The sequence below is a fragment of the Arvicanthis niloticus genome, chromosome 12 (assembly GCF_011762505.2).
Source record: "Arvicanthis niloticus isolate mArvNil1 chromosome 12, mArvNil1.pat.X, whole genome shotgun sequence".
In the NCBI taxonomy this organism is placed as follows: Eukaryota; Metazoa; Chordata; class Mammalia; order Rodentia; family Muridae; genus Arvicanthis; species Arvicanthis niloticus.
The window spans coordinates 4,722,014-4,742,500 of NC_047669.1; the positions used below are offsets into that span (position 1 = coordinate 4,722,014).

At 43.5% G+C, this 20,487-nt stretch overlaps 1 protein-coding gene across 4 annotated transcripts in view; it reads left to right on the top strand.

Annotated features, from left to right (window-relative positions):
- Hira (histone cell cycle regulator) overlaps positions 1-20,487 on the top strand; it is an 80,677-nt gene that overhangs the window by 43,760 nt on the left and 16,430 nt on the right. For all 4 annotated transcript variants that reach the window (XM_034514799.2, XM_034514800.2, XM_076942632.1 and 1 more), the window contains 6 exons: positions 297-491; positions 2,466-2,627; positions 15,508-15,709; positions 16,493-16,597; positions 18,309-18,457; positions 20,204-20,365. In XM_034514799.2, coding sequence (XP_034370690.1) covers positions 297-491; positions 2,466-2,627; positions 15,508-15,709; positions 16,493-16,597; positions 18,309-18,457; positions 20,204-20,365 — 975 coding nt within the window. The remainder of the gene's footprint in view (positions 1-296; positions 492-2,465; positions 2,628-15,507; positions 15,710-16,492; positions 16,598-18,308; positions 18,458-20,203; positions 20,366-20,487) is intronic.

Below are 20,487 nucleotides of genomic sequence, written 5' to 3' on the forward strand. Positions count from 1 at the left end.
ATCCAGTAGGAAAACCTACAGCCCTTCAAGAGGGAGATCACTATAGATGCTGCAGGATGCATGGCAGGCTCAGTAGCATGTACAGTTACAGATAGCAGCTTGGTTATCTTCTGCAGTTGTATGTATATTACTAGTCTACTTTAGAGTCGATTAAGCAGTATATTAAGTGTTTCATTTTTTAAACTCTTACCTTTGCAAGTTACCCATGCCTTAAGACCCAGAAAAATGTTATGAGACGTTATAAAATAGTAAATGTGACATTTTTGTGCTGATTTGCTTTTCCTTGTTAATGACAGGGACTTCTCCACGGCATTCTTCAACAGCATCCCTCTCTCCAGCTCCCTAGCAGGCACCATGCTCTCCTCTCCTAGTGGTCAGCAGCTACTGCCACTGGACTCCAGTACCCCCTCCTTCGGCGCCTCAAAGCCTTGCACAGAACCAGTGGCAGCCACCAGTGCCAGGCCTACAGGCGAGTCTGTCAGTAAGGACAGGTTAGTAGACACCAAGGACCAGCCATGTCCTTGGAGAAAGTTTAGGTTCCAGGGATAAGAGTTTCATTCTAGGGGCTGGAGAGGTATTTCAGCAGTTGAAAGTTCTGGTTACTCTTCCGGAGGACCTGGGTTCAATTCGCAGCACCCACATCACAGCTCACAACTGTCTGAAATCCAGCTCCAAGTGATTTGACACCCTCACACAGACATCAGGCAAGCAAAACACCAATGCACATAAAATAAAAATAAATAATTGAAAAAAAAAAAAAAGAGTTTCATTCCCTTATTAACTCATGGACACTTTTCTCAAAAAGAGAAGAAATGCTTAAAATGTAGATCTTCCTTACATAGGAGGATCTATTTAAGTCAGCCTCTGACAGAAGCTGGCTGAGATTAAAGTGACAAAGATGGAGGGAGGGACCTGCCAGTGAGTTACTTCCTGCAACAGGATCAACCTACTTTCTAGTAGACCTAGACCAGAGATGGCCTGACATTTCTGGCTTTGGCTTCTACTATGCTGTGAGTTTCATGCTTCATCCCTGCCGGGATGATCCTGTGAGCATGTAGATTCCCCATCACTCTTAGAATCAAATTTACTGAGTCCATGTTTTCATTTTCTGCCATATCTAGTTGGGACTCAGGGAGTGTAAGAGTGAGTGAGCATGGGCCACATTCCTACTCTGGACTATCCATTGTAAGGACCAGGTGTATACAGGGCCTTGATTGGCAGGTACTTGTCCTCCAATAAGGAAGAGGCATCTACAGGGTTGCAGGGTAGCTCTCAGGGTCCTTTTGCAGAAAGGGTTATTTGGCCATTTCAAGGCCTAGCAAGCAGGTTTCACTGATACTATAGGAAGTGCTTTTCTCAGAGTCCATGCAAGACAAGGGAAAACAGAGCCGGGACAATGGCAAAAGCAGAGCTTCAAGTCCCTTACTTAGGTAGATTGGGAAAAGAGGAGGAAAGGCTGGGTTCCTATTCTAAGCTACAGGTACCCTGGGCTTTTCTCAGAGGGGAGACAGAGGCTTTGGGACTTGCATTCTAGGAAGTTGGTTCCAATAGGCAATGGATTCCAAATGTAAATATCATAACTGATAAGGGCAAGTGCTTCTCTGTCAGTGGAACAAATTTTGGGTTACTGCAGCCTCCTTCTGGTCTCCGGCATGATGTCACTGCTCCTCAAGCAATGAGTGCACATCAGAGAGGAGGCAGTGCAGCCCAGTATTCAGGAAGCAAGCACGGGGTTTGGAAAGGACAGGTGCCACCACAGCCGAGCAATGTTTTGTGACTTGGAAATAAAGATCAGGGAGGAGGAAGAGAGTGCCTTTGGGGATGTTTGCCAGGATTCTGGAATGGAAATGTGATATAGGCAGATGGAAGTAGAGCAGTCTGCATGAGGTAAACCAAGGCCTAGTCGCTTTGCTCAGGAACTAGGGTAGGTTTGAGCAGGAGGAAAGCTGGACAAGCTTTTCCACAAAGTACAAAGACTTTGCCACTATTCCAGTGAGCAATGGGTGAGCCCACTTAGGACCAAGGGGACTAGGCTGAAGATGAAGGGCAAGATTAGGTCATGACTTCAAGATCCCAGTGAGGGCTTCCACTATAGTTACGGTGGAAGTGGCAAAGCCTGTGGTTGAGTCACTTGGGGTGGGCATGCTGTATTGAAGTTGTAGAGACCCAGTATATTGTCTAGCCCCCAAAATTGTTTGAAAAGCACAAAAAGAACAGTGTGAATACATTTGCCCTTGAATTTCTCAGACTTCTAGAATCTTAATGGATGAACATCAAAAAAGAAAAAAAAAAAAACAAAAAACCCAAACCAAAACCAGTAGACTCTATTTTGGAGTTTTCTTGTATTTGTAGAAAGAAGGTTGATACTTAGGCTTCTTTAGATGAGCTCCAAGTTATGTAAGTCCTAGACCGTCAAGTCCTTTGTTGCTTGTGTTTGATGAATCTCCCATCTTTCCCCCCCGCAGTATGAATGCTACCTCTACTCCTGCTGCATTGTCACCCTCTGTGTTAACAACCCCATCCAAGATTGAACCCATGAAAGCATTTGATTCCCGGTTCACAGAGCGGTCCAAAGCCACACCAGGTGCTCCTTCCTTGACCAGCGTGATTCCGACAGCTGTTGAAAGGTAGGTGGTAGCTGCTGTATCTCCTCAGGACTTCCACCACGAACCCTGCTGCCTTTATGAGGGCAAGACTCCAGAGGCCTCTGTGAGTGAAAGAAGCAGTGTCTGCTAACAGTACGGAGGTGGCTGGAAGGTGCTGTGGGGAGGATGCTGTGGCCTTTGGGTAGAAAGGGAAGAGGCACAAGAGCTGGCATTGTAGCCACCTGCCAAGAATGCTTTCTTTTAATTGGATCCCAGTGTTTGCTGAGAAATGGAGAAAAGTGCTTGGGAAAATAGAAGGCTCTACTATTGTAGCAGTGAGCAAGGCAAGGTCTTCTGCTCAGAGGTGACACAAAGGATTTAAGTTAGGTTTTTGTAAGACACATGGCCCTCTAAACAATGCAGGCTTGCTGCAACTTATCTATTTCTTCTGTCTTCTTAACATATACAGTAGACAATTAGGTTGGCTCAGGCCACAGAGGACTACCCCTGTCTCCAAACAAGCAAAAAGCAAGCAAGCGAACAAACAAACCCAGATCTCTAAAATATGTGATATTTCACAGCACCCATGACCTCAAATCTGTGGGTGAACAAAAAAGTGCAGAGCAGTGGGCTTAATAATACAGTAAATATTAGGTGATAGGCTAAATATTAGGTGACAGGCTAGCAAAGGACCTTGAGTTTTGAAGGTCACATCAGTTCAAGACAAAAAGTCTTTGTTCTGAGACATGTAGGTATTGTTAACTGAGTCACTTTTGAAGTCAAACCACTTGGAAAAGTTAGGCTCCGTTGAGAGTTGAGTGCTAGCAAAAAACCCGACTGGTTCAGAAACATGGCAGAGAAGTTGGAATGTCTGAGCTTGTCCCAGGGTTAGGTGTCCTTGGAGTCAGTGTAACGTTACCTGTGCCAGCTGCAAGTCACTATAACTAGAAATGAGCACAGAAGAGGATTTGCTCTTGTTACTATCTGGGGGCACTTGCTTCCAGATGTAAATCTGGAGACATTCTTCTGTTCCCAAAGGATAAAGTATTGCCACCAACAAATCAGTTCCATGATAGACTTAATAAAACACCCAAGGAAGGTGTCCAGCTTGCCATGGCAATACACATCTGTAATCACAGCATGTTGGGATCCGAGACAGAGGACCATGTGGGTGTGAGAGAAGGGGATTGTGAGAGAGAGGGAGGGAAAGAGACTCTCTTGTGTAGAAATGTCAGGGATATAAAGAATGTAAGGTTTAGGCCTTGATAAATCTGATCATAGAATTGTTAGAAGGAGATAATAAAATGAATATACCTAAAGACCTAAAAGATACAATTAATAATTTTGTTTATCACAACTAAGTCAATATGGATCAAAGAACTATATATAAGAACTAAAAGTGTAAAACTCTCAAGAAAAAACCAAATCTATATACCATTGGATTCGACATTTGTTTCTTAGATTTGCTATTAAAAGTACAAGCATCTAAAAATAGATTGCTGAAAATTCCTTGAAATTTAAAGCTTTTGAGAGGACACACAGCTTTGCAGAAAATCCCCCAGAGGATATTCTGTAGGACAGTTGTTGAGAGGTTAAGTTGTTCCACGTTTATTTGAAGGTACTGAAATCTGTTTAGAAGAATGGAGAGAATTCTGGACTGAATGAACTCAAAGCTGATTGGAGAGAGTGGTGAAGCTATAGCAGGAAAGACCTTATGCTCCTTGAGATCTGTCGTGAATGGCTTATCAGTTCTAATGGCCAGTCACCATTTTCTTCAGTAGTATGCTTGCTGACTCAGAAGCTGAGGCTAAACTTGAATTGGCAGTTTTATTGAACACCAGAGTTGGCCTCTTCTCAGTAGCTTTGTCCCCAAAGTCTGGCAAGATCTTCCACCTCTACATACACGAGAAGGGTGTGATTAAGCTTCCCCATTTATGGATGAGCAGTCAGTATTCACTTGTTCTCAGTACTTTGACCAGTTACATTTACTGCTGTCCGATACAAGAAGAAGAGTCTTTGATCAAGGCTGGCAGCAGCACTGATCTATGAACATAAATGTATTTAAAAGGCAGTTTGATAGGTACATCATATCCATTTCGCTTCTAGAGTGGGGTTGATGCTCTCACAGGCTTCTGTTGAGGGTTACAGTACTCATCAAGGGTTTCTTCTTGGTGAGTGGGCCTCAGTTCTGATAAGACAGATTGCCTGTTACAGGCTTGCCACTGTTGTACCGATGGGCACACGGTGCTTGATCAGTCAGTTTACATGCAGCATGAAGGTTCACAGCATAGTAAGATTGTTGGTGACCCCTCTGGCCCATCCTCCTGTATAGTACCTCCTGGCACTGTGAGGAGTAGGCAGCAAGGAAAATGGGGCCATTCCAGTTCTAGCTTGATTTTTCCATGTCTTCAGAGCATGTGGTATCTTTGGCAATAGGGCTTTACCATCTAGTAGGCAATCAGCCTTAGTGGCAATTGCTTATGTTGTTTTGGGGCTCTCAAGGCTCCTAAACAATGTCTTGTAAGGAAATAGTCCTGAAATGAAGACTTTTTATTTAATAACTTCTAGTGGTTTCATCCACTCTTGCCTGGCACCTCCATTGACTCTTCTTTTTAAAACTTTATTAGCTTACCAAGTATCAGGTCTCCTTATGGCTTTTTCATAACCCTTAATTTTGATTGGTCCTACACCTCTTCTCTCCCATCTCTCTGCTTTCATCTTGCGCGTAACCTTCTGACTCCTGGTATCCCTCTTCTGCATTCCTGTTACATGGATTGTATTTCCCTCCTCCTGTCTTTATACCTGTGTTTTCTCCTTTCATGATCTTCTTTCTTAGACTCCACATTCATTCTCATATAAATACAGATACATAAAAATTAAAACCTAGGATCTGCATTTGAGAAAGAAGTGATTACTGTGAGCCTGGGTTACCTGGTCACCTAATATGTACTATTTTCTAGTTCCATCCATTTTCTTGTAAATTTTATAATTTTCTTTTTCTTTACAGCTGGGTAAAATGCCATTGTATATATGAAACAGAATTCATCTGTCCTTGGATGTCTAGCTGATCTCTTTTTATCACAGAGCATAAGTAAACATGATGTGCAAGCCTTACTGTGGTCGCTTTGATCTGTGCCCAAGAGTGGCATATCTGAGTTATGTGGTAGTTTACTGATTTTCATAGTGACTGTGCCAGTTTACACTCAAACAGTGAAAAAGGGTTACTTTTTTTTTTTCATAGTCTCACCATTTTATTTTATTATTTGTTTTCTTGCTAGCTGACTACGGTCATGTTGAGTCTCAAGATAGGTTAATGAATCCTTTATTGTAGTGATTTATTTATTTAGTGTAGTATGTATGTTAGTATCTGAGGACATGTGTAGGTTACCTTATGCATGTAAAGTTCAGGAATAGAGTCTCTTCTTGTATCCTGTGAGTGCCAGGGGATTGAACTCAGGATTTCAGGATTGGTGGCAAGTACTTTTTACTTGTTGATCCAAATTATTAGCCCCATGTCTGATATAATTGTACAAAATTGTGACAATTTCTCTGTACCTGGACTTTCATTATTACTTGGGAGATTTATTTTTATTACTTCTTTAATCTCATTGCTTATCATTGATCTGTTTAAATTATTTATCTTGTCTTGGGTTATGTATCTAAAAATCCATCTATTTCTTTGAGCTTTTCCAGTTTATGTCCTAGTGCCTTTCTGGATTTTGTTGGCATCTGTTGTTATGGCTCTGTGTTCTCCTCACACTCACTGATTTCGTGTTCTCTTGTTGGTTTAGCTGAGGGTTTGCCAGTATTGTCTTTTCAAAGAACCAACTCTTGTTTTAGTTTAGGGTTTTTGTTTTTTGTTTTTTTTCTACTTTCTTTTCATTACTTGCTGCTATGATGATATTAATTATTTCTGTCTGCTCCTTTGGGGATTTGCTCATGCTCGCTGTTTTTCCCAAGCCCTGAGGCACATTGTTATTCATTTGAGGTTTCTTTTATTCTTTATAATGTAGGTACTTGTTGCTATAAACTTTCCTCTAAGAATTACTGTTATTTATATAGGTTTTGGTATGTTCTGATTTCATTTTCATTAAAATCTATGAATTTTTTTATGGATTCACTTGTCACTTAATAATTCTGTCAATTTCAAATGAGTTTGTGTACTTTTGTAGTTTCTAGATTTCTTGATTGATTTGTTTGTGGTCAGATCAGGCTAAAAGGGGTTGTTTCGGTTTTCTGATATTTACCGAAATTTCCTTTTTTAGTAAAAACTTCAGGGGAAGATAAGAAGAATGTGCATCTACACTTGTTTTATTTCTGTTTTGGAACAAATGCTCTGAAGAAACAACTTAGGGGAGAAAGTTTATTTGACTTACTATAACTCTAGGTTACAGATCATTACTGAGGTAAAGTCAAGGCAGGAAATTGTTAGCACATTCACAGTCAAGAGCAGAAAGGCAAGAAATGCACATATCCTTGCTTGCTCTCTGCTAGCTTTTCTTCTCGCACACTCAGTCCTGCCTAGGGATGCTGCCCTCCCACCCCAACACAGATAGTGGTCCATGCAATGGAGACAGCCTCCTCCCAACGTGCTCTCATGTCATGTGATCTAGACAGTTAAAATTCAACAGCACAGTGCTGTTGGTGTGCAAGATGTTTTTAGGTGCATTTGATCTTCGATGTCTGAATGAAAAAAGAAATAGAAATGAAAGGACATGACTGCTTTTTGGCGTAGTGGAGGAGAAAGTTTATTATGCGAATGTGGGAGAGCACAGCCAGAGGCAAGACACTTCTGGGAAAGCCCAGAGTGGTCAGGACCCTGACCCTTGTGGGAACCAGGTGCTGCAGCCAGGAGGCCAAAGGTACAAAAAGGGGCAGGTAATCAAAATGTCTGGATTATTTATGGAAGAACCTCTAGGGGCAAGACAGTCCAGCCACTGGAAAACATCTTTTCAAGACTTTCGGTCATTTAACATTTCTGTTAAGACATCATTTGTGTAATTCTGTTAGATATTTTGTTATAAATGTGGGCCTGCCTACATCTGCATGTGACTAGGTACTCTCTTTTGCAGTTTTTATATGATCTTTCTATGATCTCTATACTTAGTGTTTCAGTTATAATGTGGTGTGGGATTTTTTTTTTTTTTTTTCTGTCTTTGTCTGTTAGGTGTTCTTTATGTGTCATGTATCTGGTATCTCTTAAAGTATGGTGAATTTTCTGCTATGAGTATATTGAAAATATTTTTTAATGCTTCTGGTATGGAATTCTATGCTTATAATTTGGCATTTTCACAGTGTCCAAACATCTTGTGTATTCCATTGGTTATTTTTATTAATTTGTCTTAGTTCTGAGCGAGTATTCATGTCTCTTTAAATTCTGATACTATATCCCCAATAATTCCTTGTGTTGATGAGGCTTTCCACTGCTCTTTTTGTTATTAAATAAGGTTTCTTTACTTACTGTACTCAGGATTCTCTAGAGGCACAGAACTGATGTTATGAGTGGAGATATATGTATGTGTTACCACTGTCTGTCTCATGCCAAGAATCTGGTAGTTCTGTCCATGTGATTGGAGGTCTGGTGCTGGAGTCCTGGAGGACTCTTGAGAACTGCCTGCCTTCAGTCTCCTTGGAATCCTGAAGAATCCTTTTTTACACATTGTTTTAGGTTGACTCTCAGGTTCCATCTGTTTCCAAGTTCTGTCTGCCATCCCAGTGCTGGGAATCTTATGTAGGTTCTGAGAATTCAGGTCTTGTGCTTAAAAGCACTCTTTAAGGTTTTCCTGCTTGCATAGGCTCTAGTACCAGTGAAGGAAGACCTAAGCAGCAGGGTAGATAAACTTCCTGTGACAGTGGAGGCAAGCAAGCAGGAAGCAAATTTCCCTCTTCCACATTCTTTTATGTAGGCTGACACCTAAAAGTGCTGTCCAATGTAGGGTGCAGCCAAGCAGACAAGATTGTTGTCATACTTGCCTATTTATAAATGTGTGTGTGTGTATGTTGTATGTATATATGGTATACATGTGAGTGTGCATATATACATATATATGCACTATCTATCTATCTATCTATCTATCTATCTATCTATCTATCTATCTATCTATCTATCTATGCATGCACATTTTGAGGCTAAAGTAAAATGCCATATTTCTTTTATCACTTTCTCCATGTTGCCTTGAGATAAGGTTTATTATTGAACTGGAAGCAGACTGTTTTGGATAGGCTGACTGACCAGAGAGCTCTCAGGATCCATCTGTTTCCAAGTCCTGTTCCCCATCCCAGTGCTGGGAATCTTATGTGGGTTCTGAGAATTCAGGTCTTGTGCTTATACAGAAAGCACTCTCATCTTCTGAGCTATCTCTTCAGGGAACCAAGGTTTTCCTGCTTGCATAGTAAATTTTACTGATTGATCTTTCCAGCCCTCTTGTTTTTATCTGAGAAAATATTTACTTTCTTTTTTTGTCTTGTGGAATGGGGTTTAGCTGGCCTGGAACTCCCTGACCTTTTGCCTCAGCCTCTCGAAGGCTGGCATCACAGATAAGTATTGCCATACACAGTTCTATGGATTCCTAGATTATATATTGTTTGTTTTAGATGGCATGTTATTTTATTTTCCAGGTTGGTTCCGTACTTCTAGATTCATGCAATACTTCTGCTCAACCCCCCAAGTTGCTGAAACCACAGCACCTGTGGTTTTTTTTTTTTTTTTTTTTTTAATAATACTTTAAATATTTTCATTCACCCAAGAAGTTCAGTAGGAAGGGTAATGTCTTTTTCTCTTTTATGTGAGATGAGTTTTGGATGGGGGTTGCTTTTTAAGAGAGGAAAGATTTATTTGGGCTCCCAGTTGGAGAGTTCTCACTGAACTGTGCTGGAGTGGCCTGGGGAGCTGGAAAAAAATTATTCTGTTGCACCAAGAGCAAAGCAAAGGTAATCTGGCATGGCAGTTTCTTTTTGAAAACGGGAGATGCCATGTTAATGGATACGTCATCTAGCAGTTTGTCCTCAGGTGGATTTTGGCACCAGATGAATGAAAAAATAAAAAGGAAAGGACACAGCTGCTTCTAGGTATGGTGGAGAAGGTTTACTGTAGTTAAAAGCAGAGCTAGAAGTAGAAACATCTGGGAGAGTCCAGAGTGGGCATGATCCTGAGCCATGTGAAGAGAGGTGGGGGATGGGAAGGGAGAGGGGGAGAGAGGGGAACTAGGCAGGAGCTAAGAGGGCTAAGGATAAAAGACCGGCAGGTAACCAATATGGCTAGAGTATACAGAGAAGAGCAGCTGCGGGGAGGGAAGCCCACCCAGTATCTGGGCTGGAACAGTTTAGGGCAGTGGGTGGGTGTGCCAGTCAGGAGGACCTGTAGGGACTGAGGGATGCTGGGAGAACCTAGTAGCCAGGTCCACTTTGATTGTTAATGGGCACTCAGCCATTTGTCCTGGGTTTGAGACCTAATGTGCCATTCAGCCCAAACAGGCCGAGCAGGATCACAGGTAGGAACGTCACTTAGTTTTTATTTTCTAAGATAGGTTATGACTGTGTCTCATCCTATTGCTGGGAGCTTGACCTCACAATCTAATGCAGTTGGCTAATTGGCCGAAGGGTACAGCTGTGAAAGAGTCTAGGCTTTGGGCAGAGAGGAAAATCATAAGTTGGGGAGGTTTATGGCGTATTGACCTTGGGTGGGTTAGCTACCTTTGATAGGAAAAAACTCCCTTTTCACAAAGAGTAGTTCATACTATAGCGGGTAGAAAGCAAAGACACTTCAAAGATAGTTCGGCACCTTGCCATCTTCCTATGATTTTTTTTTTCTTTTGTGGTTTGAATATATTATGTCTAGGCATGGATATTTGTTATTGAGAGTTCTCTAAACAGCATAGATCTAAAGTTGGCTATCTTTCCTTGGTTTTGGAAAGTTTATTGCTATTATTCTTCTCTGTTGTTGTTATAATCATTAACATTACTACATTATCACTTTATGGTGCTTCATTAAAATTGTAATCTGGTAGTTTCAGAACTTTTATAATATCCAAATCTGATTCTACTTTTTAAAAAATTATTTTATTTATTTACATTTCAAATGTTGTTCTCCTTCCCAGTCCCTCTTCACTAAACCTCCACCCCATCTCCCTCCCCTATGCTTCTAGAAGAGTACTCCCCCACCCACCCACTCATTCCCACCTTACTTACCTCTCTAGCATCCCTCTTTTCTGGGGCATCAATCTCCACAGGATCAATCGTATTCCCTCCCGCTGAAGCTAGACAAGGCAGTCCTCTGCTACATATGTAACAGGGACCATGGACCAGCCCATGTATGCTCTTTGGTTGGTAGCTTTGTTTCTGGGAGCTCTGAGGGGTCCTGTTACTTGATACTGTTGCTCTTTCTATGGGGTTGCAATCCCCTTGAACTCCCTTTTTTTTTTTTTTTTTTTTTTGGTTTTTCGAGACAGGGTTTCTCTGTAGAGCCTTTGGTTGTCCTGGAACTCACTCAGTAGACCAGGCTGGCCTCAAACTCAGAAATCCGCCTGCCTCTGCCTCCCAAGTGCTGGGATTAAAGGCGTGCGCCACCACCGCCCGGCCCCCTTGAACTCTTAAAGTCCTTCCCCTAACTCTTCCACTGGGGTCCCTGAGCTCGGTCCAAAGGTTGGCTGTGAGTATCTGCATCTGTCTTAGTCAGGTGATGATAGAGCCTCTCAGAGAATAGCCATGCTAGGCTCCTGTCTGCAACCACCACTTGGTATCAGCAATAGTGACAGGGTTTGGTGTCTGCCCATGGGATAGATTCCAAGTTGGGTTGGTCTCTGGATGCCCTTTCCTTCAGTCTCTGCTCCATTTTTTTTGTCCCTGCATTTCCTTTAGACAGCAATAATTCCAGGTTAAAAATTTTGAGGTGGGTGGGTGGCCCCATCCCTTAGTTGGGGACCATGACTATCTATTGGAGGTAGTCTCTTCAGGTTCTATCTCCCCTCTGTTAGTCATTTCAGCTAATGTGATTCCCATTGGGTCCTGGGAGCCTCCTATATATCCCTGGTGTCTAGGACTTTCTAGTGGTTCCCTCACCCCCACTCCTCCCCATTCTTTACCCCTATTCCCCACCCCACATTGTTGCATATTTCTATTCATTCTCCTGGCCCTAAATACCTGATCCTTTTCCCCCCTTTCCCTCCCCCTTGCCACTCAGGTCTCTCTCTCCCTCTATCTTCTATGATTTTTTTGTTCCCCCTTCTAAGTGGGATTGAGGCATCCAGACTTTGGCCTTCCTTCTTGTTAAGCTTTATATGGTCTGTGAGGTGTATGGTGGGTACTCTGAGCTTTTGGCCTAATATCCAATTATCAGTGAGTACGTACCATGTATGTCCTTTGGGTCTGGGTTACCTCACTCAGGATGATATTTTTCTAATTCCATCCACTTGCCTAACAAGTTCATTTTAAATAGGTGAATAGTATTCCATCGTGTAAATGCACCACATATTCTTTCTTATCCATTCTTCTGTTGAGGAACATCTGGGTTGTTTCCAGCTTCTGGCTATTATAAATAAGGCTGCTATGAACATAGTGGAGCTTGTTGTATACTGGCACTTCTTTTGCGTATATGCCCAGGAGTGGTATAGCTGGGTCTTTAGGTGGAACTAGTTCTAATTTTCTGAGATTTCAAAAGTGGTTTTACCAGTTTGCAATCTCACCAACAATGGAGGAGTGGTCCTCTTTCTCCATATCCTCACTAGTATCTGCTGTTGTTTGAGTTTTGGTCTCAGCCATTCTGATTGGTGTAAGGTAGAATCTCAGGGTCATTTTGATTTGTGTTTCCCTGTTGAATACTGATGTTGAACATTTCTTTAGGTGCTTCTTAGCATTTGGGACTCCTCGGTTGAGAGCTCTCTGTTTCGCTCTCTACTCCATTTTCTTAATGGGGTTATTTGGTTTTCTGGAGTCTAACTTCTTGAGTTCTTTGTATATTTTTGATATTTGCCCTCTATTGGATGTAGGGTTGGTAAAGATCTTTTCCCAATCTGTAGGTTGCTCTTTTGTCCTATTGACAGTGTCCTTTGCTTTCCACTTTCATGAGGTTTCATTGTCGATTATTGATCTTAGAGCGTGAGCCATTGGTGTTCTTTCTGTTCAGGAAATTTTCTCCTGTGTCAATGAGTTTGAGGCTTTTTTTCCCACTTTCTCTTCTATTAGTTTCGGTGTATCTGGTTTTATGTGGAGGTCCTTGATCCACTTGGACTTGAGCTTGGTACAAGGAGATAAAAATGGATCAATTTGTATTCTTCTGCATTTAGACCACCAGTTAGACCAGCACCATTTGTTGAAGATGCTTTCTTTTTTCCACTGTATGATTTTGGCTTCTTTGTCAAAGGTCAAGTGACCATAGGTGTGTAGGTTTATTTCTGGATTTTCAATTCTATTCCATTGATTTACCTGCCTGTCTCTGTACCAATATTATGCCATTTTTATTACTATTGCTCTGTAGTACAGCTTGAGGTCAGGGATGGTGATTTCCCCAGGAGTTCTTTTATGGTTGAGAATTATTTTAGCTATCTTAGGTTTGTTTTTTTTTTTGTTATTCCATCTGAAGTTGAGAATTGGTCTTTCTATCTCTGTGAAGAATTGAGTTGGAATTTTGATGAGGATTGCATTGAATCTGTAGATCGGTTTTGGTAAGATGGCCATTTTTTACTATGTTAATTCTACTGATCCATGAGCATGGGAGATTTTTCCATCTTGTGAGGTCTTCTTCAATTTCTTTTCTTCAGAGACTTGAAGTTCTTGTCATCTTTCACTTGCTTGGTTAGATACTTTACATTATTTGTGACTATTGTGAAGGGTGTTGTTTTCTTAATTTCTTTCTCAGCCCATTTATCCTTTGCAGAGAAAGGCTACTGATTTGTTTGAGTTACTTTTATATCCAGCCACTTTGGTAAAGTTGTTTATCAGGTGTAGGAGTTCTCTGGTGGAACTTTTGGGGTCACTTAAATATCATCTGCAAATAGTGACACCTTGACGTCTTCCTTTCCTATCTGTATCCCTCTCACTTCCTATTGTTGTCTAGTTGCTCTATTTGGAACTTCGAGTACTATATTGAATAGATAGGGGGAGAGTGGGCAGCCTTGTCTGTCTCTGATTTTAGTGGGATTGCTTCAAGTTTCTCTCCATTTAATTTGATGTTGGGTGTTGGTTGCTGTATATTGCTTTTATTATGTTTAGGTATGTGCCTTGAATTCCTGATCGATCCAAGGCTTTTAACATGAAGGGATGTTGTATTTTGTTGAAGGCTTTTTCAGTTTCTAATGATATGATCATGTGATTTTTTTTTTCCCCTTTGAATTTCTTTATATAGTGGATATGCTGATGGATTTTCATATATTGAACCATCTCCACATCCTTGAGATGAAACCTACTTGACTGTGGTGAATGATCGTTTAGATGTATTCTTGAATTCAGTTTGTAAGAATTTTATTGAATATTTTTGCTTTGATACTCATAAGGGAAATTGTTCTGAAGTTCTCATTCTTTGTAGAGTCTTTGTGTGGTTTATATATCAGAATACCTGTGGCTTGGGTAGTGTTCCTTCTGTTTCTATTTTGTGGAATAATTTGAGGAGTATGGGTATTAGGTCTTCTTTGAAGGTTTGATAGATTTGTGCACAAAACCATCTTGTCCTGGGCTTTTTTTGTTGGGAGACTTTTAATGACTGTTCTAGACAGATTCCCTAGTGCAAGACCCAGAGATGGAATCCGCCTTCATCTGGAAAATCAGACTTTCTATGTGGTTACTGGTAGGTTGGGTGTCCTTTCTTTCCTAGAATTGGCTGATTTGGGCTATTGCAGGGCATTGGATAGTCCAGATAAAGAAAGGGAAACTGATTGCTTCCTGTTTTGGAGCTGCGCCTCACACTCTTAAGATAGAAAGTCTCTCCGAAGGTTCCATCTGTTGAAGAAAAGGCCCTCTGAGATTTTTATCTTGGAGAAGGAAAAGAAGCAGGAACTCGATCTTCTGAAATGGTTAAGCAAAAAGTCCATGGATCTCCCTAGAGCCTCTTTCCCTGTTCCCAATGGTCAGCTGCCTGACTTCCTTCTATAATCTTATCTTGTGATTCCCTTTCCCTTTGTTATTGCACCAGAATCCCAGGTACAATCCATGGGATTATGGATCCTCCTTTATCCTGCTCCAGGGGAGCATGCACTTGAGAGGTCTGGAGATGGTTACTTGCTTGTCCCACTGGCAGTGAGCAAGGCCCTCGTAGAGTAGTTTTTCTGAGGGCAGAACATTGTTTTAGAGAGTGGACGGGCCATGTTTCAAGCTGGTTGCTTCCCCCTAAGCCATGGGGAATTTTCTCCATCTTTGACTGAAAACCTGGAAGGGTCCTTGGAAGTAAAAGCTGAATGTGTTGGGAACCCTTGTGTCACTAGCTCCAACAGTTTTAACTCATGCTTGCCCACACTCATGGACTAGTGCATATCTGGCACTTTCATCCTTTCATGGGTCTAGAAAGAGTTCCTGCTTCTCAGTTTTCAGCTATCTATTGTCACTTCACATCACCAAGCTCGTTGTTGGAGTAGGAACCAGAAGCCCTCTCTTTACACTGCTTAAAAACTCTTGAGAAGAGTGGATTTTTTAAAAAAAAGTATAGGGGTTAGACAGGTGGCTTGGGGGTTAAGAGCTCTTGGTTTTATTCCATAGGACCCATGTTCAATTCCCAGCACCTACAGGGTGGCTTCTTACATCTGTTAACTCCTATTCCAGGGAGTCTGGCACCCTCTTCTGACCTCGAGGGCACCAGGCACACATATGATAATATAGACGTACATGTAGGCAAAACACCCATACACATAAAACAAAATAAATAAAAATCTAAAAATAGAGAAAATTATAGAGTAATGAATGGCTTTGTAGACAGAATTACAGATGTCTTTGATTTCAGGTTGAAAGAGCAGAACCTTGTCAAGGAGCTGAGGTCCCGGGATCTGGAGAGCAGTAGTGACAGTGACGAGAAGGTCCACCTGGCCAAGCCCTCCTCACTGTCCAAGCGCAAACTTGATCTTGAGGTAGAGACGGTGGAAAAGAAGAAGAAAGGTCGCCCTAGGAAGGATTCTCGTCTTTTGCCCATGTCTCTGTCCGTCCAGGTGAGGCCTATGGACTGTCTTCCCTGCCCCACCCTGCCTCCTTGGGAGGCCCTTTTGTGTGGAGGGTGTTTTATTAGTGTGAGAAGCTTAGACACACCAGTCATTGTAGGCCATGTTCCTTCAGACCTGACTGCTACTCATGGAGACCTTCTTAAGTAGGCCTGTTAAGACTTTTTCTGGGAGGCCAAAAAGAAGTGCCTGTTTACTTCATGCAGGGTACCAGCAGCCCAAAGAAATGATTCTGTCTAAGTCCAGCATATAAACTGTATTACTGGAGTCCTACCCTCAGTCAAGCTTCTGCCTCTTAGTACTCTAACCTACTCCTTAAGACCAAGTGCAGCCTGGTGGTGGGAGGGAATGTTGTCTGGAATGTCAGGTGAGAGTCTAGTAACCTCCCTCCCCCAACTTCACTGAGGGAATGTTAGCAACCCTATTTTGGTACTGTAGACCCGGCTGTCACTGTATTGCTTTGCTTATTTCGTTGCCATGACGTGGGGCCAACATATTCTGTAGGTCACCACAGCAGTCTCTGCTCCATGATGGCGAGATGGCACTCAGAGGAAATAGCTACACCACAACTGGTCCCCTGATGTCAGCCCCCTCAACTGTCAGGTGGGGATCCTTGTAGCATTCCCTTGTGCTTTCTGCCTTCCAGAGTAGGTGGACATGCCTTGGGAACAGGCCCAGCCTCACATTAGGTCCTTACCTCTGGGTAACTTACTTTTTCTAATGCTACTCCTGTAGTGTTTAGGTGGAGCTCAGGGATATTTCTGGCTCTTTTAGTCTCCAGCTGCCCTGTCTGCAGAGAAGGAGGCCATGTGTCTGTCTGCACCAACACTTGCACTGAAGCTGCCAATCCCAGGCCCGCAGAGAGCGTTCACCCTCCAGGTGAGGACTGGGACCCTACCACTCCCTCACAAGAGAATACATTCTCTCCCTTAATATAGGCCCCATCTTGCCGCACCTTGGGGACTTGTTTTCAGTGGCTCTCTGTCTTCTGGAGGGATACTAGCTGACTGGGGTAGGCTGCCGGCCTCCAATTTCTACCCTCATGTCTTTTCCTCTCTAGTTTTGCTTTTAAGTTCAACTGCCAGGGCTGCCGTACTATCAAATCTGGATACCAGCTCTTTCAAGACCTGACTTGTGCGTCTCTGAGAAGCCTCTTGCATGTCTTCCATCCCCCTGGGCAGTGTCAGGCTGAGTGCCCATGGCACATGTGTCTGTGTTTTGCCATAGTCTCACTGTCTTTAGCTGGCTTTCAGGACCTGACTTACAATAATACATTTTTTATGATTCTTTTTAGATTTATTTAATTTTCATTTTATGTGTATGAATATTTTGCCTGCACCTATGCATGTATACCACGTTCATGCTTGTTGCCCTCAGAGGTCAGAAGAAGGCTTGGGTCCTCCGGAATTGGAGTTACAGATGGCTGGGAGCTGCCATGTGGGTGCTGGGAGTTGAACCAGGTCCTCTGCAAGAGCAACACATGCTTTAAATCACTGAGCTGTCTCTGTAGTCCTAAGAGTAGAGTCTTTAAGCATGAAATTTATTCAAACAGTATTAGACTAAATAATTCCTTATATGCAAATGCCCCTCATCTTTTGGCCCAGCATCTGTGTCCATGCCTCTCCCAGTATGGGGCCTTTCCACCCAACTATCATTTCACTGTACACCTCTGCATCTAGCTTGGTGCATCTCCTCAGACAACCTTCTTGGACTCTGTATATATGTCATTTTCCTCTGGCCACATAGTGTGAGAGGCCTGAACTGGTGTACGGGTGCTTGAGAATAGGCACTGTCTCTTCCAGCCATAGGTGTGTGTGGATAGAGAAGGGTTGAGCAGGTTGAAGGGAAGGACAGCACCCACGTGGTTTGCTCATGTATATATGCGTGCGTGCGTGCGTGCGTGCGTGTGTGTGTGTGTGTGTGTGTGTGTGTGTGTGTTGGGTATTTTCAGCAGGCGTCATCTCAAAACTCTCAAGTTCTATTAGATCTTCCCCAGGTATCTTCAACTCTCAGTACCACATGGAGCCATCCTTGGTTTCTGGTGTCAGAGAGAATGTAGCTCCTTGCTTTTAACCAGCCTCCACTTCAGTTCACCCACTTGCACTCATATAAATTTGTCAGTTGTTCTGCCTGGGTGTCCATACAGAAACCCAGCTTCTACAGATCAGATCTGTAGGTATGTATAAGGCTGAATCCATTTCATGCCAGGCATTGAACTAGACATGATAATATGGGTTATGGAATGCTATAGTATTACATAGGGAAGCTTGTTCCTGTCGAGTGCATGTTGGGTTTTTTATACTTTCCTTTCTTATCAAATATTGCAGTCTTTGGTGATCCTTCAAGTCTGAGGCTTACTCCTAAGTCCAAGGCTGTAGTCTTGGGCAAGTTACATCTCTGTGTGATGACATTCTCCCAGGCCCTGTCACTCTTCTCTGGTGGCCAGTCAGCTAGTCTGCCTCTTTGTTGTCTTTGCCCCGCCTCAGAGCCCAGGTTGTCATTCAGTCCCCGAGTGTCCCACATCTCCAGGAACCGCCACATGAGTAGGCCTACTGCTACCTGAAGTCATGTGTTGCTTTCCTCCATCCAGGTGAGCTCTGATCCCTCCATGTACATTGAGGTGGAGAATGAAGTGACCGCTGTTGGGGGGATAAGGCTGAGTCGCCTGAAGTGCACCCGTGAAGGGAAGGAGTGGGAGACAGTGCTCAGCAGCCGCGTCCTCACTGCTGCCGGCAGCTGGTAAGGGCCGTGATGGACAGCACTGGCACAGTTACGGGATGTAATATGTGAGGAGAACAGCTCCAGGCCAGGCTCCTCGGGGCCTTCTGAACATTGATTCACCTCTCAGTCCCTACCCCCAAGACCCCTGCCTGAGGTCTGCCTGCCTCTCCTTGGTCTGGGCAGGTGTCTTTCCTGGACCCTGGATTTTCACTCAACGTCCTGGGTAGTATGGATTGATGGTGCTGCATGCCCTAGCTATGCTGGCTAGGGAGGTGGGATTATGGGTGGGGGCTAGTCTTAGTTCAGTACAATCATCCAGTGCCTTCTTAAGCAGCACAAGGGTCCTATCCTTCTTGGCTTACTTGGAAAAAGACAACCAGCATTTTCTCTCAGGTACCCAGTGATCTGTTTACAGCTACCTATTTTCAAAGTATGACTACAGGAAACCTTTGAACCCAGTAGCAGGGACGGAGCTCTCTCTGATATGACTGTGTTCTGTCTGGTCATCTCTCATGACCATCCGTGTAGCAGAGATTTCTACTAGGGCTTTGCAACAGTGATCACTCAGAAAACAGTTTTGGTTAGATCCTTAGTTGCCTGCCTTGAGGTCCTGTGTGAATGACTCTCACCTAACTCGCTAGGGAGATCTTCAGATTCCCTTGGAGCCAAGTGAGTTTATAGTATTAGGTTCTGAAAGATTCCATAGTTCTGTTCTTCCTTGGGATTTTTCCCTTGACACAAAATCACTGAGTTTTAAGTCCTAGCTTCCTGTGCATTTGGTACTATTGTTGGTACCAACTGTATGTCTGGTCCTAAGGCAAGTGGCAGGTCCCAGCAGGAGTCCAAGGATGTCAGCCCAGACTCTGCTGTGGCAATATAGCTACAGGAACAGGAGCCTCTCCTAGTCAGGCCAAGCCTATAAAGATCCCTGTTCAGTGTTGCAGCCCACGTCACAGCTTCAGTACTGGGAGCTGGCTAAAGGAAGGCCCTGATCATGAGAGATGATCAGACAGAACACAGTCAAATCAGAGAACTCCCTCCCTGCAACTGGGTCCTGTTCAAAGTTTTCCTCTATTCATACTTTGAAATGGACATTTGTAAACATGAATGTCTTGCTTGAGCTCTGTCCTTAGAATGGAAGAGTTGGGAGTGCTCTTTAGCAGGAGCAGGGGAAAGTTACCCATACAGACTCTGTATTCTGACTCATTGGGTTAGACGTAATGAAGGGGGCTCCATATGTCTTGCTAGGGTGTGAGTAACACATGCACCAGTGGCCCGGCTTTGGAAGCCAGACTTGAAAGCCAGTGGCCTCCTTGTAGTAGGCTTCCTTGAGGACCACGTCTTGATTAGGGGTGCTTTTCCCTACACATAGTCTGTTCCCTGAGGCCTTGTCTGGACTTTCCTGACTAGTTGTATCCAGGAGACTGTCACCTGGGCACTCTGTTCTTATCTGATGAATTAAGCACATATTTCAGGTGACCATCATGTTGAGTAGCTTTGTGAAGTACCTGCACCCCTTGGTCAGTATCAGTATGAGCAGCTCTTTGGGTGAGCAGGGGAAACAGAAGCCCCTTTGTAAGTGCTCAAGCAGGCTGTCTGCCTTGTTGACCCCCTGCCCTGGTCCTTGCATAGCCCTTTCCTTGCCATCCCAGTAGCAGCACCTGCTCAGTGCAAATGTGTGAGGCCCCTCAAGGCCCTGGAGGAAGGCAGGCTGTGCATCATTTCACCTGGCCCGTGACGCCTTCCCCTCCTCTTCCCTTGCAGTGATGTGGTATGTGTTGCCTGTGAAAAGAGGATGCTGTCGGTGTTCTCTACCTGTGGTCGCCGTCTCCTCCCTCCCATCCTCCTTCCATCTCCAATCTCCACTTTGCACTGCACAGGCCCCTACGTCATGGCACTCACCGCTGCAGCCACACTGTCTGTCTGGTGAGAGGCAGGCACAGGCTGGGGCCTCCGGTCTATGTAGGGGTCGGGTGGGGAGCCAGCAGAGAAGTGGCCCAAGAGCAGTTAGCAGTGCTCACTGATGATGACATGTCCTTTATCAGAGG